The sequence below is a fragment of the Paramisgurnus dabryanus genome, chromosome 5 (assembly GCF_030506205.2).
Source record: "Paramisgurnus dabryanus chromosome 5, PD_genome_1.1, whole genome shotgun sequence".
In the NCBI taxonomy this organism is placed as follows: Eukaryota; Metazoa; Chordata; class Actinopteri; order Cypriniformes; family Cobitidae; genus Paramisgurnus; species Paramisgurnus dabryanus.
Window position 1 is genome coordinate 36,406,307 of NC_133341.1, and position 14,502 is coordinate 36,420,808.

The window sequence follows — 14,502 nt, forward strand, 5'->3', positions numbered from 1 at the left end:
TACGTGACCCGGGGGGAAAGATGAGGAACCGGTTTAGTTCTCCAAGGTGAGGGATTTCAACCTATGTTTTCTGATAAATGAACTCCACTCTTACCAAGAATTGTGGGCGCCCCAGAGCAGTCATCTTAATAGCCGTGAAACCATCTTCTGAACTTCCACCTGAATGGGCAGGTGATTTTCTTGTAGTTATTTTAGTGGTAACTGCTGGGGTAATGAAAGCGAAACTATGCTTTTTGGAAGGAATATTGAATAGATTTTTTTCCGGTTAGTCTAGCACAGATGCATTACAATGGATGTTTCTCCAATAGTGCTGGCATAATGGAAAACTGGAGCTGTATACACATTCCCAGATATAAATGCTTTCAAAAGTTGGTCAGCTTCCATGCTTTGATCTCTCACTGAGCATTTGGCATGCTTAAGCATGTGCTAAAAATAAACGTATAAAACGGATAAAAGTTTTTGGTTTTGGTCAGTCAGGTTTGTAGTGTCTGCTTTTTGATTTGTGTGTAAACTCCATAACTTTAAAAACTAAAGTCCTGTTATATTAAACTGATATTAAAGGGATAGTTCACTTTAAAATGAAAATTCTGTCATCATTTACTCATCCTCATGTTATTTTAAACCTGTATGAATTTCTTTTATCTGATGAACACAAAAGAAGATATTTTGAGAAATAATGGTAAACACACAGCATATAGTGTCCATTGACTTCCATAGTAGGAATAAAAAATATGATGGAATTTAATAGGTACGGTCAACTGTGTGCTTTCCATTATTTATCAAAATATTTTCTTCATCATTTATCAAAATAATGTACTTCCAAAAAAAATGTCCTACTATGGAAGTCAATGGACACTATGCTGTGTGTTTACCATAATTTCTCAAAATATCTTCTTTTGTGTTCATCAGAAGAGAAATTCATACAGGTTTAGAACAACTCTGCAAAAAATGATTTTCAAGAAAAAAAACTTAGTATTTTTGTCTTGTTTTCAGTAAAAATATCTAAAAATTCTTAAATTAAGATGCTTTTTCTTGATGACCAATAAGTCTATTTTTTAGACCAAAAATATCAAATTTAAGTGATTTTGTGCATAAAACAAGCAAAAAAATCTTCCAATGGGGTAAGCTAATTTTTCTTGAATTTTGTGTTTAAGAAAAATTTTCAAGATTTTTTTGCTTACCCCATTGGCAGATTTTTGCTTGTTTTATTCACAAAATCACTTAAATTTGATATTTTTGGTCTAAAAATTGACTTATTTTCTTGGGTAGTTTTGCTCATCAAAAAAAAAGCATCTTAATTTAAAAAAAATTTATATTTTTACTGAAAATGAGACAAAAGTACTAAGAATTTTTTTCTTGAAAATCATTTTTTGCAGTGAACATGAGGATGAGTAAATGATGACAGAATTTTCATTTTTGGGTGAACTATCCCTTTAAATATGTATAAAACAATATAAAATAACAAAATCTTTAAAAAGCAGCATTCTTTGCTCTCAAACGCTGGGGGCGTGTCCGCTGTCGACAATAAAACCACACCCACTCGCGGGAAAGTTTACAGCTTCAACCTGAATGGACGCTCGTGATTGCGTTAGGGGCGGGGCCATGCTCGGTGGCTCCAGTGTGTCATCGAGCCACCGTTTTAGCCCCGCCCAAATAATCCTTATCACAGAAATGTGTAAAAACTGTTTAATGGTGTAACTTTACAATTCAGTACTACTTAGTTTACAGTCTTTGTGACGTAATTCAGCAATATGTTTCAAAAATGTATAATGTGTTTAGAAACAACTCTCTAAAATGACTTTTATTACAAAACAACTTTTCTAGATCGTTCTTTACCTGCTGCTTTGATGCATTTCAAAAAAGTCTCCATGTTCTGGTCGCACTTCGTCTCATCGTCGTAAAAATATGTACGATCGCTCGGTACTCCCTTGCATCGATCGGCGAACTTCTGGTGAGGTCTGAACTTTTCTCGAGTGTGCATTCCTAGTCAAAGAGGGAAAATTTGAGCTTTCTGCTTTCCTAAAAGTATCCGAATATTAAATAATTAGCTACTCACCATTGCCTTCTCTTTTTGATGCAGACGTACACGATCTATCAGAAAATAAGACATTGACATCTTTAATAAAATAGGAGACTGATGAAAATGACTATTTGTACTTCAGGAGTTTTTTAGGGACCTTTAGGAAAGAACATGAAGAAACAGCAGTTTCTGTACTGAGAAATCAATAATAAACTGCAGGGGCTGGTATGAACCCACTTTATTTAAGTGCACTACTGCTATTTGTTTTCCATCTACGTTTTGGGGTCAGAAACAAACATGGACAGACTTCCTGAACTCCATCTGCACTCGACTGCACCGACACTCAGATCAGGCACTTCAACAAATCCAAAGGTTACACAACCACATGGGGTGCCATTTGTTTAGATTCAGTTCCTGTGATCTCCACATCCTCCCAATGGCAATCTGACCACGCTGCTCTTAACCGCCATCCACCGCTGCTTTTACACTGCGTGCGTCATGTTTTGACGTCTCCAGCAGAAAGAAATGTTGAGATGTTGATGGGGTTAATAGTAGACAGACGTGACCCTTGCTGCCTGAAAGTGCTTGGTTAATGCAGTCAAGTTATATAGTGGAAATCATGTCTGTTTAGTCTTCAGTTTTAAAAGTATCCCTTACTAGGCTTGTTTACTTACATAACATAACCATGCAAAATGTAACAATGTAATGTAAGGCAACATAATGTACTGTAATGTAGTGTAACACAACATATATGTTACATAACATAACGTAAAAAACATAATGTAGTATAGTGTAGCGTAACATAACATGTTATATGTTACATTGCATAACATAATATATACCATGCATAACATAACATAACATTAAAGGTGCCAAAGAATGCATTGATACAATACATTACATTGTTTTCTGATATCTACATACAAGATATGTGGCTTTATTCAGTGCAAAAATTACCCAGAGAGGGTTTTTACATGTCCATTTACCTATGATTTTCCTTCAGAATGAAATGGTCTATTATTACCTTATTTGAAAGGGTCATGAATAATAATTTTGAGCTCTGCTTTGATTGGCTGTTTCACAGAGCAGGTCCGTTCAGCAGCTGTGTGTGTGTGTAAACTAGAGCTGCAACTATCGACTATTTTTTCAACCGATTAATCTATCGATTATTTTTTCGATTAATCGAATAGTCTAATGATTTTTTATACATATAATTCCCCAACAAATAATAAATGTAACATCTGCCATTAACGCTAACATTTTATTTAAGCATTTTCTTAATTAAACAAACACACAAACCAAAATTTTCAACATGAAAAATAAAGTGGCAGTGCCACTTTAAAAGAGGCATTATTCACCTTAAACAATAAAATAGGCATATATTAATATTTTAAACATTAGTTTATGATTAGTACATGCATTAACTCAGCATTAGTTCAGACTGAAGTAAAAATAAGTTCATTGTGATTCATGAACCCTTATATAAGATGTAATGGTTATATTATTACTGTTAATATTATTACTATTAGTAGTACTGCATTCTCATTTAACTTTAACATTTAACTTTTCTTAAGTTCCGGGTAAAAAACAAGTTCAGTTAGTATGATCTTCTAATATTTTATAAACAGCGTTTACGCCGCTGTTACTTTAAATAAACGCATGTCAGGAATACCTTACAAGACGAGCTTCTGTAATATCTGCGCACATATTCGCAAAAAAGACGTTCATTGGGAACTCCGCACTGCCAGCTGGCTTTCAGTGCACGCGGGCACATGCCTATTAGTTCTCAATGTGACAGTAACTTATTATTTCATAACTTCTTAATATAAAAAACATGTCCTGCTCTTTATTTACTGTTTCAACATACTGCCCAGAAGCGATGCAATGTCACGTCTGTCAGGCGTCTCGCAGCTCGTATTAAACGAAGATGTAAACGCAGCTGTATAAGCACAATATGTATTGATTCTATTGTTTATAGAGTAAGTATAAAAACTTACTGTAATAGTCAAATTCTTAAGCTGACATCTCGTCATTTTGAGGTCGGAGAGCCCCAGGTTGTTTTCTTTTAAGATGATCATACACAGGTGTTGCGCTGCTGTGGTATGCCATTTCAGTTTTACACAGTATGTGTTTTATTTGGTCTCTGCTTAAAGTATTCCCACACTTTTGATCGCGTTCTGTCTGTTTGGTATAACACTTGTATCACCCGGTCGGAGCTGAAGCCGCCTTCATTTCAAAATGTAAACAGTGCGACGCATCGACGCATTTCCGGCAAATCGACGTAATTACGTAATCGACGTAATCGACTACGTCGACGCGTCGTTCCAGCCCTAGTGTAAACAGACTTTATGTTTGAGCCTGTTTTAGACGAAGATACGTAATTTGAGGAATAATCAATTGTTTGGAGATTGTTAATGGATGTTTCTGAGTGGTACGTTTGTGTTTTTTTCAGTATGGACCGGCAAAACGTAACTGTAACGTCAATAGTAGAACGTTAGCATATAGCATTAACTAGCATATAGACGGTTTCAGAAGTAACGACATAAAGGCTTTCGTGGTACTCACGCAACTTCCGGTAAACTTCGCTAAGAATAAATAACAAAAAATCCTTTTAGAGTAGTTTATTTCTGATAAAAACCTAAATAAATATCAAGTAGATTACCTTAGTTCATATTTGATAGCTAAAGCGTATAAAAACAACACTGGGCTAACGTTGCTGTGTAAAATGTGTACTATAATGTATAAAATGTTAACAACACCCAGGGTTTCCCGCAGCACTTTTCAGCTCGGGCGGCCCACCTAAGCTGGGATACCCTACCACCTTAACAAGGTCGTCCAAAAAAAAAGTTTGCTGCACAAAAGGCCGTCAAGTGCATCTCGGAGAAAAGCGTGGACGCGTTCACACTGCGAGCGGGGACGCGCCACATGGCCGAAATGAGAGAAAGACATGGTCCATCAATGTCTGGAGGATAACTAGCCTGTTGATAAAACATTTAATTCATTAATAATCTAGTATTTGTTAATTTTCAGTCATAGTTTCTTTAAAATTGAGTTTTATTTAAGTGTTTTAAATAAAAATATTTTCATCATGATGCGTACGCCCCGCCCCTTTGATTGCCACGCCCCCGGCCCGCCCACCTGCACAACCCTACCACCTTAACTAACACATTTTCTGCGGGAAACCCTGTACACCGGGTGCCAAACCTGCTTTCACATGTCAGTGATCCACGATTGCCATCTCCCCCTGTCTTTAGGAAACCAAAACATTTGTTATTTTTTATGAGGTATTTGTTCCGGAGTAGGGATGTTTACAATTAATCGATCTTTGATTAATTGTCGATAAGAATTAAATTGATAAAGCTTAACAATTGTCGAACGCACGTGTGTGTGGTGCCTGCGCAAAACATACAACCGGAGAAAAAAATAATTCAACGAGCGCAGAATTTGAACCAGCCATGATCACAATGATGCTCGATGCCTAACACACCTTGGCTTTTTAACGTCATGCGAGACGAGGCTGGCTGCCAACGCAACGAAATGGCATTTGCAGTGGATCTGAGAGGGTCCGATACAGAAAATACAAATACGGTTAGCATACTGAAAGCAGAGTCCCTCTTCAGGAAAGCCTGCAAGATTAGCACAGCAACGCTGCTATACACAGGGAAGGAGACCAGAAACCGTTTTAATGAACAGATTAAAATGTAATCTTAAATTCCGGCAAGAAACTGTAAAATGTAAACTGTAACTGACTGTACACTCTGCAACATATATCACTGATCAATATTGACTGGCTGAGGTGCTGCACGCTAGCCAAATCGACCGTGTTTTCTGATGGAAGGTTGCACTCTCCATAATATAAGCATTTTTGGGGAAAGTACGCCGGTAAGGTGATGACAGGAAAAGTGCTCTTTGTGTGCTTCTTGGATATTATTACAACAAACGGTGTATCAACGACTCTGAAAGCGAGGTGAACTACTAAAGAAATAACACCTGATGATAATGAAACTTTTATTTCGACATGTCATGGACGCATGGATATGTGACTGTTGCAGAGTGCACGTGTGAGGCGGAGTTATACACTGTGTCTATTAGTCATTATATTTCATTACGAGATAATTAAAATTTTTCCTCATTTTACAATCTCAGTAGCATGTTATTTAGTCAACATAAAATCTTTTAATTTGCATGAGGAAGCTGGCATTTTACGCACACTTTTATGTCATTGGTTATATGCCACTGCAGTAAAGGCTTAGTGCATTATTACAGTTAACGTTTATTCGATTGATCGATCGTTAATTTAAACAATCATCGAATATGGAAAATTGCATATATTGACATCCCTATTCCAGAGTTCATTTTAGCAACTAGTCAGATCATTAAACAAACTGAAACCGGACGTAAAGTTCCGAGAAGCGTAACCACGACAACGCATGTGCGTCCGATGAAACAGTTTATATAGCTAACTCAGCAGTCACAACTTTGTTTTTAGCATTGTAACAAAATTGTAATTAATTTAATGTTGGTGGCGTACATCTCAAATGTAACATCACAGTCTGTGTTATGTTGAGATTTAGGTTTTTAAGTTTAATGTAAAGTTTACATTAGAAGGAGGAAACAGTCGTGTTTGAGGCTCATTATATGTCATTACCATTTAGAGAACTTTCATCGATGCCAAAGAAAATACAGTTTTCCATTCTACGGCACCAAAACATAACATAACATATAAAAAAAACTAAAAAAAAAACAACGCAATTTTGTTATATAACAACTGCACTGACTTTTTTTCTGCAAAATGATACAAGTCAGGAATGCCGTCGGAATTCTCTGGGAACAATCAGCACCGAGCTCTTGCATATTAGATATCAGCCTACTCAGATGCCACATCCTCTTGCATCTCCTCTCTATCACACCCTTGATAATGCGGAAAAGCCAAGCTGAGCACTCTATTCTGTGTAACAGCATTACAGGATCCATTGGGCTGGATGTTAATGCAATATTGATAGGGGCAGAGGCTCTAAAACACACATAACGAACATAAATTAGCTTTTATTAGCCAGTGACCAGGCTGGGTCCTCTGTGGTTGTAAAGAGCATTTCCAATAAACGCTCCATTTCAGGTCATTTTTGCCATTAAGAACATGTTAGCAGTGATGTAGCGCCCTGCGCTGATGGATAAGGGGAACTGCAGCGTATATTTTCAGCCTGATGTGAGAAGGGACGCGTCCAAATCTGACGAGCTGCGTTTGGAAATTAGAGCAGTGATGTAAAGGGGTAGTCGTTCATTTATCGGATCTCACTACGGCCCTGGCTGCTTTTTTCTCCAAATCTAAATGGCATTTCATCTACACTCCTATCTCTGTCTGTCTCTCCCTCTCTCTCCCACATTTCATTTATATTTCTAGAAGCAGACTCTTGGGAATAGTACTGACAATCTCATTTCCTAAAGGTCAATGACAAGAACAAATGAAGATAATTTTTAATCAAATGTCAAAACGTTGACACAGCTGCTGATATGTAGGTGAGGTTATTGGTTAAGGATCCCGGCTGATAACTGAAAAGTCTTAGTGAGTTCAGATACAGGTTGAAATGAATCTAAAAGTTCCTTTCAGAGTTACTAAGATCACAACCTCTAAGGAGAGATCACAACTTTTAAAATTGCTGCAAAGAGACGGCAGTTTCAACAATTAGTGTTGAAATTGCATGGAGTGAAAAGGATCTGCTATTAAGGAAGTAAGGCAATTGAATATTTCAGTGACAACTAAGAAATGAAGCAATTCAATTACATTGATTTTATAAGCACTTTGCAATAGGGTTGTACTTGTTAAAGGGCACCCTGACTATAAACACATGTATGGCCAATGCTATCTCACAAGAATTCGTACATATTTTACAAGTAGGCTAATTCATATTAATTTATACTAGGAAATAGGAATGTCAATTCATGCAATTTTCCATATTCGAGGATCGTTTAGGGAAGTCAATTTATGCAATTCTCCATATTCGCTGATCGTTTAGGGATGTCGATTTATGCAATTTCCCATATTCGCTGATCATTTAGGGATGTCACTTTATGCAATTTCCCGTATTTGCTGATCGTTTAGGGATGTCAATTAATGCAATTTCCCATATTCGCTAATCGTTTAGGGATGTCAATTTATGCAATTTCCCGTATTCGCTGATCGTTTAGGGATGTCAATTAATGCAATTTCCCATATTCGCTAATCGTTTAGGGATGTCAATTTATGCAATTTCCCGTATTCGCTGATCGTTTAGGGATGTCAATTAATGCAATTTACAGAATTTGCTGATCGTTTAGGGATGTCAATTTATGCAATTTCCCGTATTCGCTGATCGTTTAGGGATGTCAATTAATGCAATTTCCCGAATTCGCTAATCGTTTAGGGATGTCAACTTATGCAATTTCCCATATCCGCTGATCGTTAAGGGATGTCAATTAATGCAATTTCCCGTATTCGCTGATCGTTTGGGGATGTCACTTTATGCAGTTTCCCGTATTCGCTGATCGTTTAGGGATGTCAATTTATGCAATTTCCTGTATTCGCTGATCGTTTAGGGATGTCACTTTATGCAATTTCCCATATTCGCTGATCGTTTAGGGATGTCACTTTATGTAATTTCCCGTATTCGCTGAACGTTTAGGGATGTCACTTTATGCAATTTCCCGTATTCGCTGATCGTTTAGGGATGTCACTTTATGCAATTTCCCATATTCGCTGATCGTTTAGGGATGTCAATTTATGCAATTTCCCGTATTCGCTGATCGTTTAGGGATGTCACTTTATGCAATTTCCCATATTCGCTGATCGTTTAGAGATGTCACTTTATGCAATTTCCCATATGCGATGATCGTTAAGGGATGTCGATTTATGCAATTTCCCGTATTCGATGATCGTTTAGGGATGTCGATTTATGCAATTTCCCGTATTCTGTGATCGTTTTGGGATGTCGATTTATGCAATTTCCCGTAATCGATGATCATTTAAGGATGTCGATTTATGCAATTTCCCGTATTCGATGATCGTTTAGGGATGTCAATTTATGCAATTTCCCATATTTGATGATCGTTTAAATTAACAATCAGTCAATCGAATAACTATTAACTGTAGTGCAATGAGCCTTTACTGCAATGGCATAGCCAATTACATAAAGTGCGTAAAAAATGCCAGCTTCCTCACGCAAATTAAAAGATTTTATTTTGTCTAAATAACATGCGAGTGGGATTGTAAAATGAGTCAATGTAGTTGGTGTTTAAACTTAACTTAACAATTTAAACTTATCTTGTACTGAAATATAATGACTAATAGACACAGTGTATATCTCCGCCTCACATGTGCACTCTGGTAACCGTTGCATGAAAGTCCATGCGTCCATGAATGTAAAATTAAAACAGTACAAATGTCAGTTTTAATAAACTTTAAAAAAAACTTTTTCACTGTAGTAATATTTCGCAACAACCATTACACACCAATGACCCAAATGCACTATGCACAAAATATAATTAAGGCCTCCTTACATTAAAATTAGTATGTTGTGGAGTACCTGCTGGAGTTTTTAAAGGGGACAGATAATGAAAAACCATTTATACCTTGTCTTTGTTGAATAATGGTAGTCTACCCGCATTCACGAACATACAAAAAGTGCTAGACATGCTAAACATCTCAGTCTCATAGAAATTCCTCTTTTAGAAACGTCAGCCAGAAAACGGCCCAATCTGAAAAACTGATGCTTATGACATCACAGGCATCCCACTGCCCCTCCACTTTAAAATAATTGGCTACATTTTTTGAGTGGCAGCAAAGTCAGCCAATCAGTAATGAGATTGCAAGTTAAGCCAGTAGGGGGAGCCAAATAGGTGCAAAACCACTTGTTTAAAATCCCCCACCCTAATAGAGCTATCTGAGCGAATTTTCTTCTAAGGCATTACAGACCCAAACAAAAATTTTTTTGTCTACATGTCACATCACAGAACAAGGATAAATACCCCGTTCAATCATTCTATGTCACCTTTAAGTAATACAAACATTTAATGTGTTTTTATCAATTAAATTTAGTATTAGAAGGTAAATATAAAGTATTAAAGCATACAAGTCTTCATAGTTGAGGTACCCTTTAACATTAGTAAATACCAGAGCCCGACCGATATGCATTTTTTAGGGCCAATGCCGATACAGATATTAGGGAGTAAAAAAAGACCGATAATGATATATCGGCCGATATTCTTTGTGCATATTATAGTACAGTAAACACATACTACAGTATATTATACTACAGTACTTTACATAGAATACACTATATATTAACAGAATATACTATATATAAATACTTTTTTGTAATGATCACTCACAAATGTGGTGATCAAACACTTAAAATGACGTGACAAAGATATGTAATATAGGCAGGTGTGTTTTACACGTTAACAATAAACTTTATTATCCAAAATAATTCTGATATAAGTGCACAAAACAGTAAACTTGACTTATTATAAATAACTTTAAAACACAAAAAAACAAAATACATGTAACTTAAATGATTATCAGTTTTGACGAGAATAATGTTATATTGGGCTTATTTTAAAAAATGGAAACTTATAAAGTCATTGTTTATTAGCTTTACAGTAAGTTATGTACTTCACAAATTAATTAGAAATGTACCGTTAAGACGACAATGTTTGACTTACTGACAACATAATGATGTAGGCTAATGTTTAATGTACTGCACAACGTTTTTATAACACGAACCCAGTGTTCTGCCTGGACTTCAAACTTTTATAAAACTAAAGCGTCTGCTCTCCGCCTCTTTTATTTAGCGAGGGTGTAAAGTTGCGCGAGCTTATTTAATCAATTGCTTTGAAATGAGCATGTTCAGTAACAACACAAGCAGCTATACTCCCACAGACTGATGTGCGTCAGTTTAAGCGCGTCCTTTCCCCGCCTCGCGTCATTTCTTCCGCTTGCGTTTTAAACAACTCGCAAGTGGACAAAAGAGATGGATTAAAAACACCAAATGTAAACAGAATTGTGTCTCTCTCGCCCACTTATAATCCAATCGACCAACGTGCATCTTAATACCAGGTGTAAAATGTTGTGAAGAAACCGCGTGACTGCCTCCACCTGAACTGAGAGACTGACTGAAGTGAAGAGGGTGGGGGATTGGCTGGCGTCACTCCAGTGAGTGACCTGGGTCGCCATTAGCAACCAGTAGGGCGCGCTCTGCTGGACAAACAAGGTCTTACATCTTTCAAAAGCATTAAATGTTTTCTGTAAGGAACGTTCATATCGGCTTCATATCTGCGGCTTATACGCCGATACAGATATATCTGCGACATGCTCATATCGGCCGATAAAATCAGCAAAACGATAAATCGGTCGGGCTCTAGTAAATACTGTAGTTAACATTAACTCTTTCACCGCCAGCGTTTTTAAAAAAAGTTGCCAGCCAGCGCCAGCGTTTTTCATGATTTTCAACAAAGTTTAATGCCTTCCAGAAAATGTTCTTCTTTAAATAAATAAACATACAATATACCAAATGAAAGAACAGACCCTCTGCTTTCAAACAAAAAAAACCGTTTCATCCTACCTTTAGTGGTTCTTTTGCAATCAGCTTTTGAATATGGGTAGGTTTTTGCAAAAACACCATATTTTGAGCAAAAAGCAAAAATAATTCCATATTTGTGACAGACTTTTCATAGAGATCCCATTCAGAGCGATCTTTAAAACAGACACGGACATGCAGCAGCTTGCCATAGAGCTATACTTCCGGTTTTAAAAAGTTGCGGAAGGGCGCCACCTGGTGGATAATAGCGGTATTGCGGAAAGACGGAAAATCTCGTCATTGGCGGGGAAGCGTTTTCTCTTAATTGACGAGATATCTCGTCAATGGCGGGGAAAGAGTTAACTATCAATGAGCAATAAGGCTTTTTAGAATTCATTAATCTTTGTAAATGTTAGTTAATGCCAAATGCACATTTGTTCATTGTGCATTAACTAATTTTTATTAATAAATGCTGAAATTGACATGAACAAAGATTATTAAATGCTGTAGAAATATTGTTCATTGGAAGTTCATGTTAGCTAATGCATTTACTAATGTTAGCAAATACAAATGAGGGATTTTCTAAGGAAACCAAAGGACAGAAATACTGATAGAAATGTATACCTTGTAATGCACCGCAAATTGTTTTGGATAAAAGAGTCTACCAAATGCATAAATGTAAATGTAACGTAAATGTAATTGTGATTTTTGCTTGGCAAGCAAGCATTGCTTATTCATAATTCAGAAACGCATAAATTAAAGGTAAGTCATGCCAGCACAATATAAACTACTATAAAACATTTGCTTTTGTGAAAGAGGGGCAATGCTTGACGGTCTCGGTTTAGCCTTGGGATCCTCGTGACAAAATTCCTAAAGAGTGAGCATGCCAATAGCCCCAATGTCAACCAATGAGAAACAAAGGGCCTTGACCAAGAGAGCCAATAACACCTCAGCTCTTTGTTTACATCTGTGACAGCATATCAAATCTCTGTCTATTTCAGTGAACTATCGGCATGAGCGAAATCACAGCATGGTCATTAGCTTTCAGGCCATCTACCAAAAACTACATTCACTTAATCATTCACTAATTTAACTCTCACAACATAAACATTTGGGCACAATCTTAGAAAACCATAAAATTTAATTATAAAAGGTCTTTTGTAAGTAATAAGTTAATTTTGTGAGAATTAAACAAAGTTTGTCCGCTACAGCTTTATGAACAAAATAATTGCACTTGTTTATATTCTTTATAATCTTATAGACATGATCTATATCACTCTTTGTATTATTAGGCCTTTAACTGGCTTAATATGGCCCATGTTTGCTGTGATTAAATGCCTACACATTTAAATTACCATCTTGAGCAATGTACTATCTAGGCCACAGACATTCCCTTCGATTGCATTTCTTTTAATCGCTTACAGGTCTTACAAATCACCTTGGTGCATGGCTCCATGCAATCGATCGAAGCAGATTAAACTGTTAAACATGGTACAGATCTTGCCACTTACTCCATCTCTTTCCTTTCCTCTTCATCTTGCGGCAGATCCTCTTCCACGCTGTAATCCAGCACAGCACCTACTCCATACGCCTGGTTCCTCTGTATGAGGGTCCTGATGGAGTTATGGTCTTCACCAGCCACAAACTGACCGTAGAAAGTCATTTTCATCAACTGCTCGAACATCTTCTGTCCCAAAACTTTTCTGCTAAGATCCGTTATCTGATGGGAGAAACAAAGCAATTTTGGAAAATTGTATTTGTTGAAGAGTTTGAATTCAGTCTCTACAAGCTGAATTTTTGTTTTTGGAGTTTTAACATACAGTATATAAAAAGAAAAGAAAAGATGATGATGTTTTATCTACCCACAGACAAACAGTTTACGCACACACTGATATTTATACAAATGTACTGACATTCGCAAGTAGTACTGTATTATATTTTATGCTATATATGCAAACATCTTTCACAGCAACTTTCTCCTAAAGTCCCTTATCTGCAAAATGCAATTCTCAAAATATGCCCATATCACCGTATGATCTGAATTCGTTTTGGGCACTACAGTACTTGATATATGGATATTGAGTTTTGGAGGCAGGGGCTTTGAAATGCTTCATAAACAAAAAAGTTTGGACGGTTTATGTAGCATTCAATACAAACTAGTATAAATTTATGTACAAATAAAAACATGTATAATAGATTTAAAACTCAAACAGATGCATGAAGAAATTGCCTTTTTCGATTTATTATTTTTTATATTTAGTAAGGATACATAGAACAATGTGCTGTATACAATATAAATACTGTGAATATCGAGGACATGCAAAACAAAGCAGACCGGCCATTGTTTACTGGCTATAGAGGGGACACATTAAATGATTCAGGAACAGATGGCAGGGGTTCTTATCAACATACTTCGGTTCTGCTTTGTTGTGCTGGAGGCACTGAATATCTAAACAACACTGAAAGTTACATCTAGGTAAGCAAGTATTTTCATCTTCATCAATGTTTATGTGGTCCGTGCTATTAATCTTTGAACAAACAAGTGCACATTTCTATTTTAAAGCTGCTGATGCCCTCGATGTTGACTATGGAAATCCTAAATCAGGGCTAGTCAACTGCCAGCCCGCGGGCCAAATACAGCCCTCCAATCATCTTTATCTGGCCTGCCGGTCATCTTTGTCTGATTTTAAATCAGTATGGTTACTTTAAGGCCACCTTTCCACTGTACATGACAATTGATTGCCAATAAACAGGAAGGTGAGTCGGAAAGGTGCTGCGTGGGGTGCCAACAATCTGCAGGTTTGCAATTTTTGGATCCAATCGAGTCCGCACGTGACACGTTGACCAAAAGTGATGCATTTCAGTGTGTTTCAATCAAAACACTGTGAGGTAAAAATGTAAAATAATTTTTTGTTTAACTTTATCAGTAGC

General features: G+C 36.7%; 1 protein-coding gene across 2 annotated transcripts in view; it reads right to left on the minus strand.

Moving 5' to 3' along the window:
* The window catches only part of prodhb (proline dehydrogenase (oxidase) 1b), a 31,893-nt gene that overhangs the window by 16,305 nt on the left and 1,086 nt on the right, over nucleotides 1–14,502 (minus strand). The window contains exons 2-5 of one of the 2 annotated variants that reach the window (XM_065250948.2): nucleotides 13,083–13,291; nucleotides 2,057–2,091; nucleotides 1,837–1,983; nucleotides 95–159 (exon numbers count right to left, since the gene is read on the minus strand). In XM_065250948.2, the coding sequence (XP_065107020.1) occupies nucleotides 95–159; nucleotides 1,837–1,983; nucleotides 2,057–2,091; nucleotides 13,083–13,291 (456 nt within the window). Of the gene's footprint in view, nucleotides 1–94; nucleotides 205–1,836; nucleotides 1,984–2,056; nucleotides 2,092–13,082; nucleotides 13,292–14,502 lie in introns of both variants that reach the window. The other variant, XM_065250946.2, reaches the window with a different exon arrangement.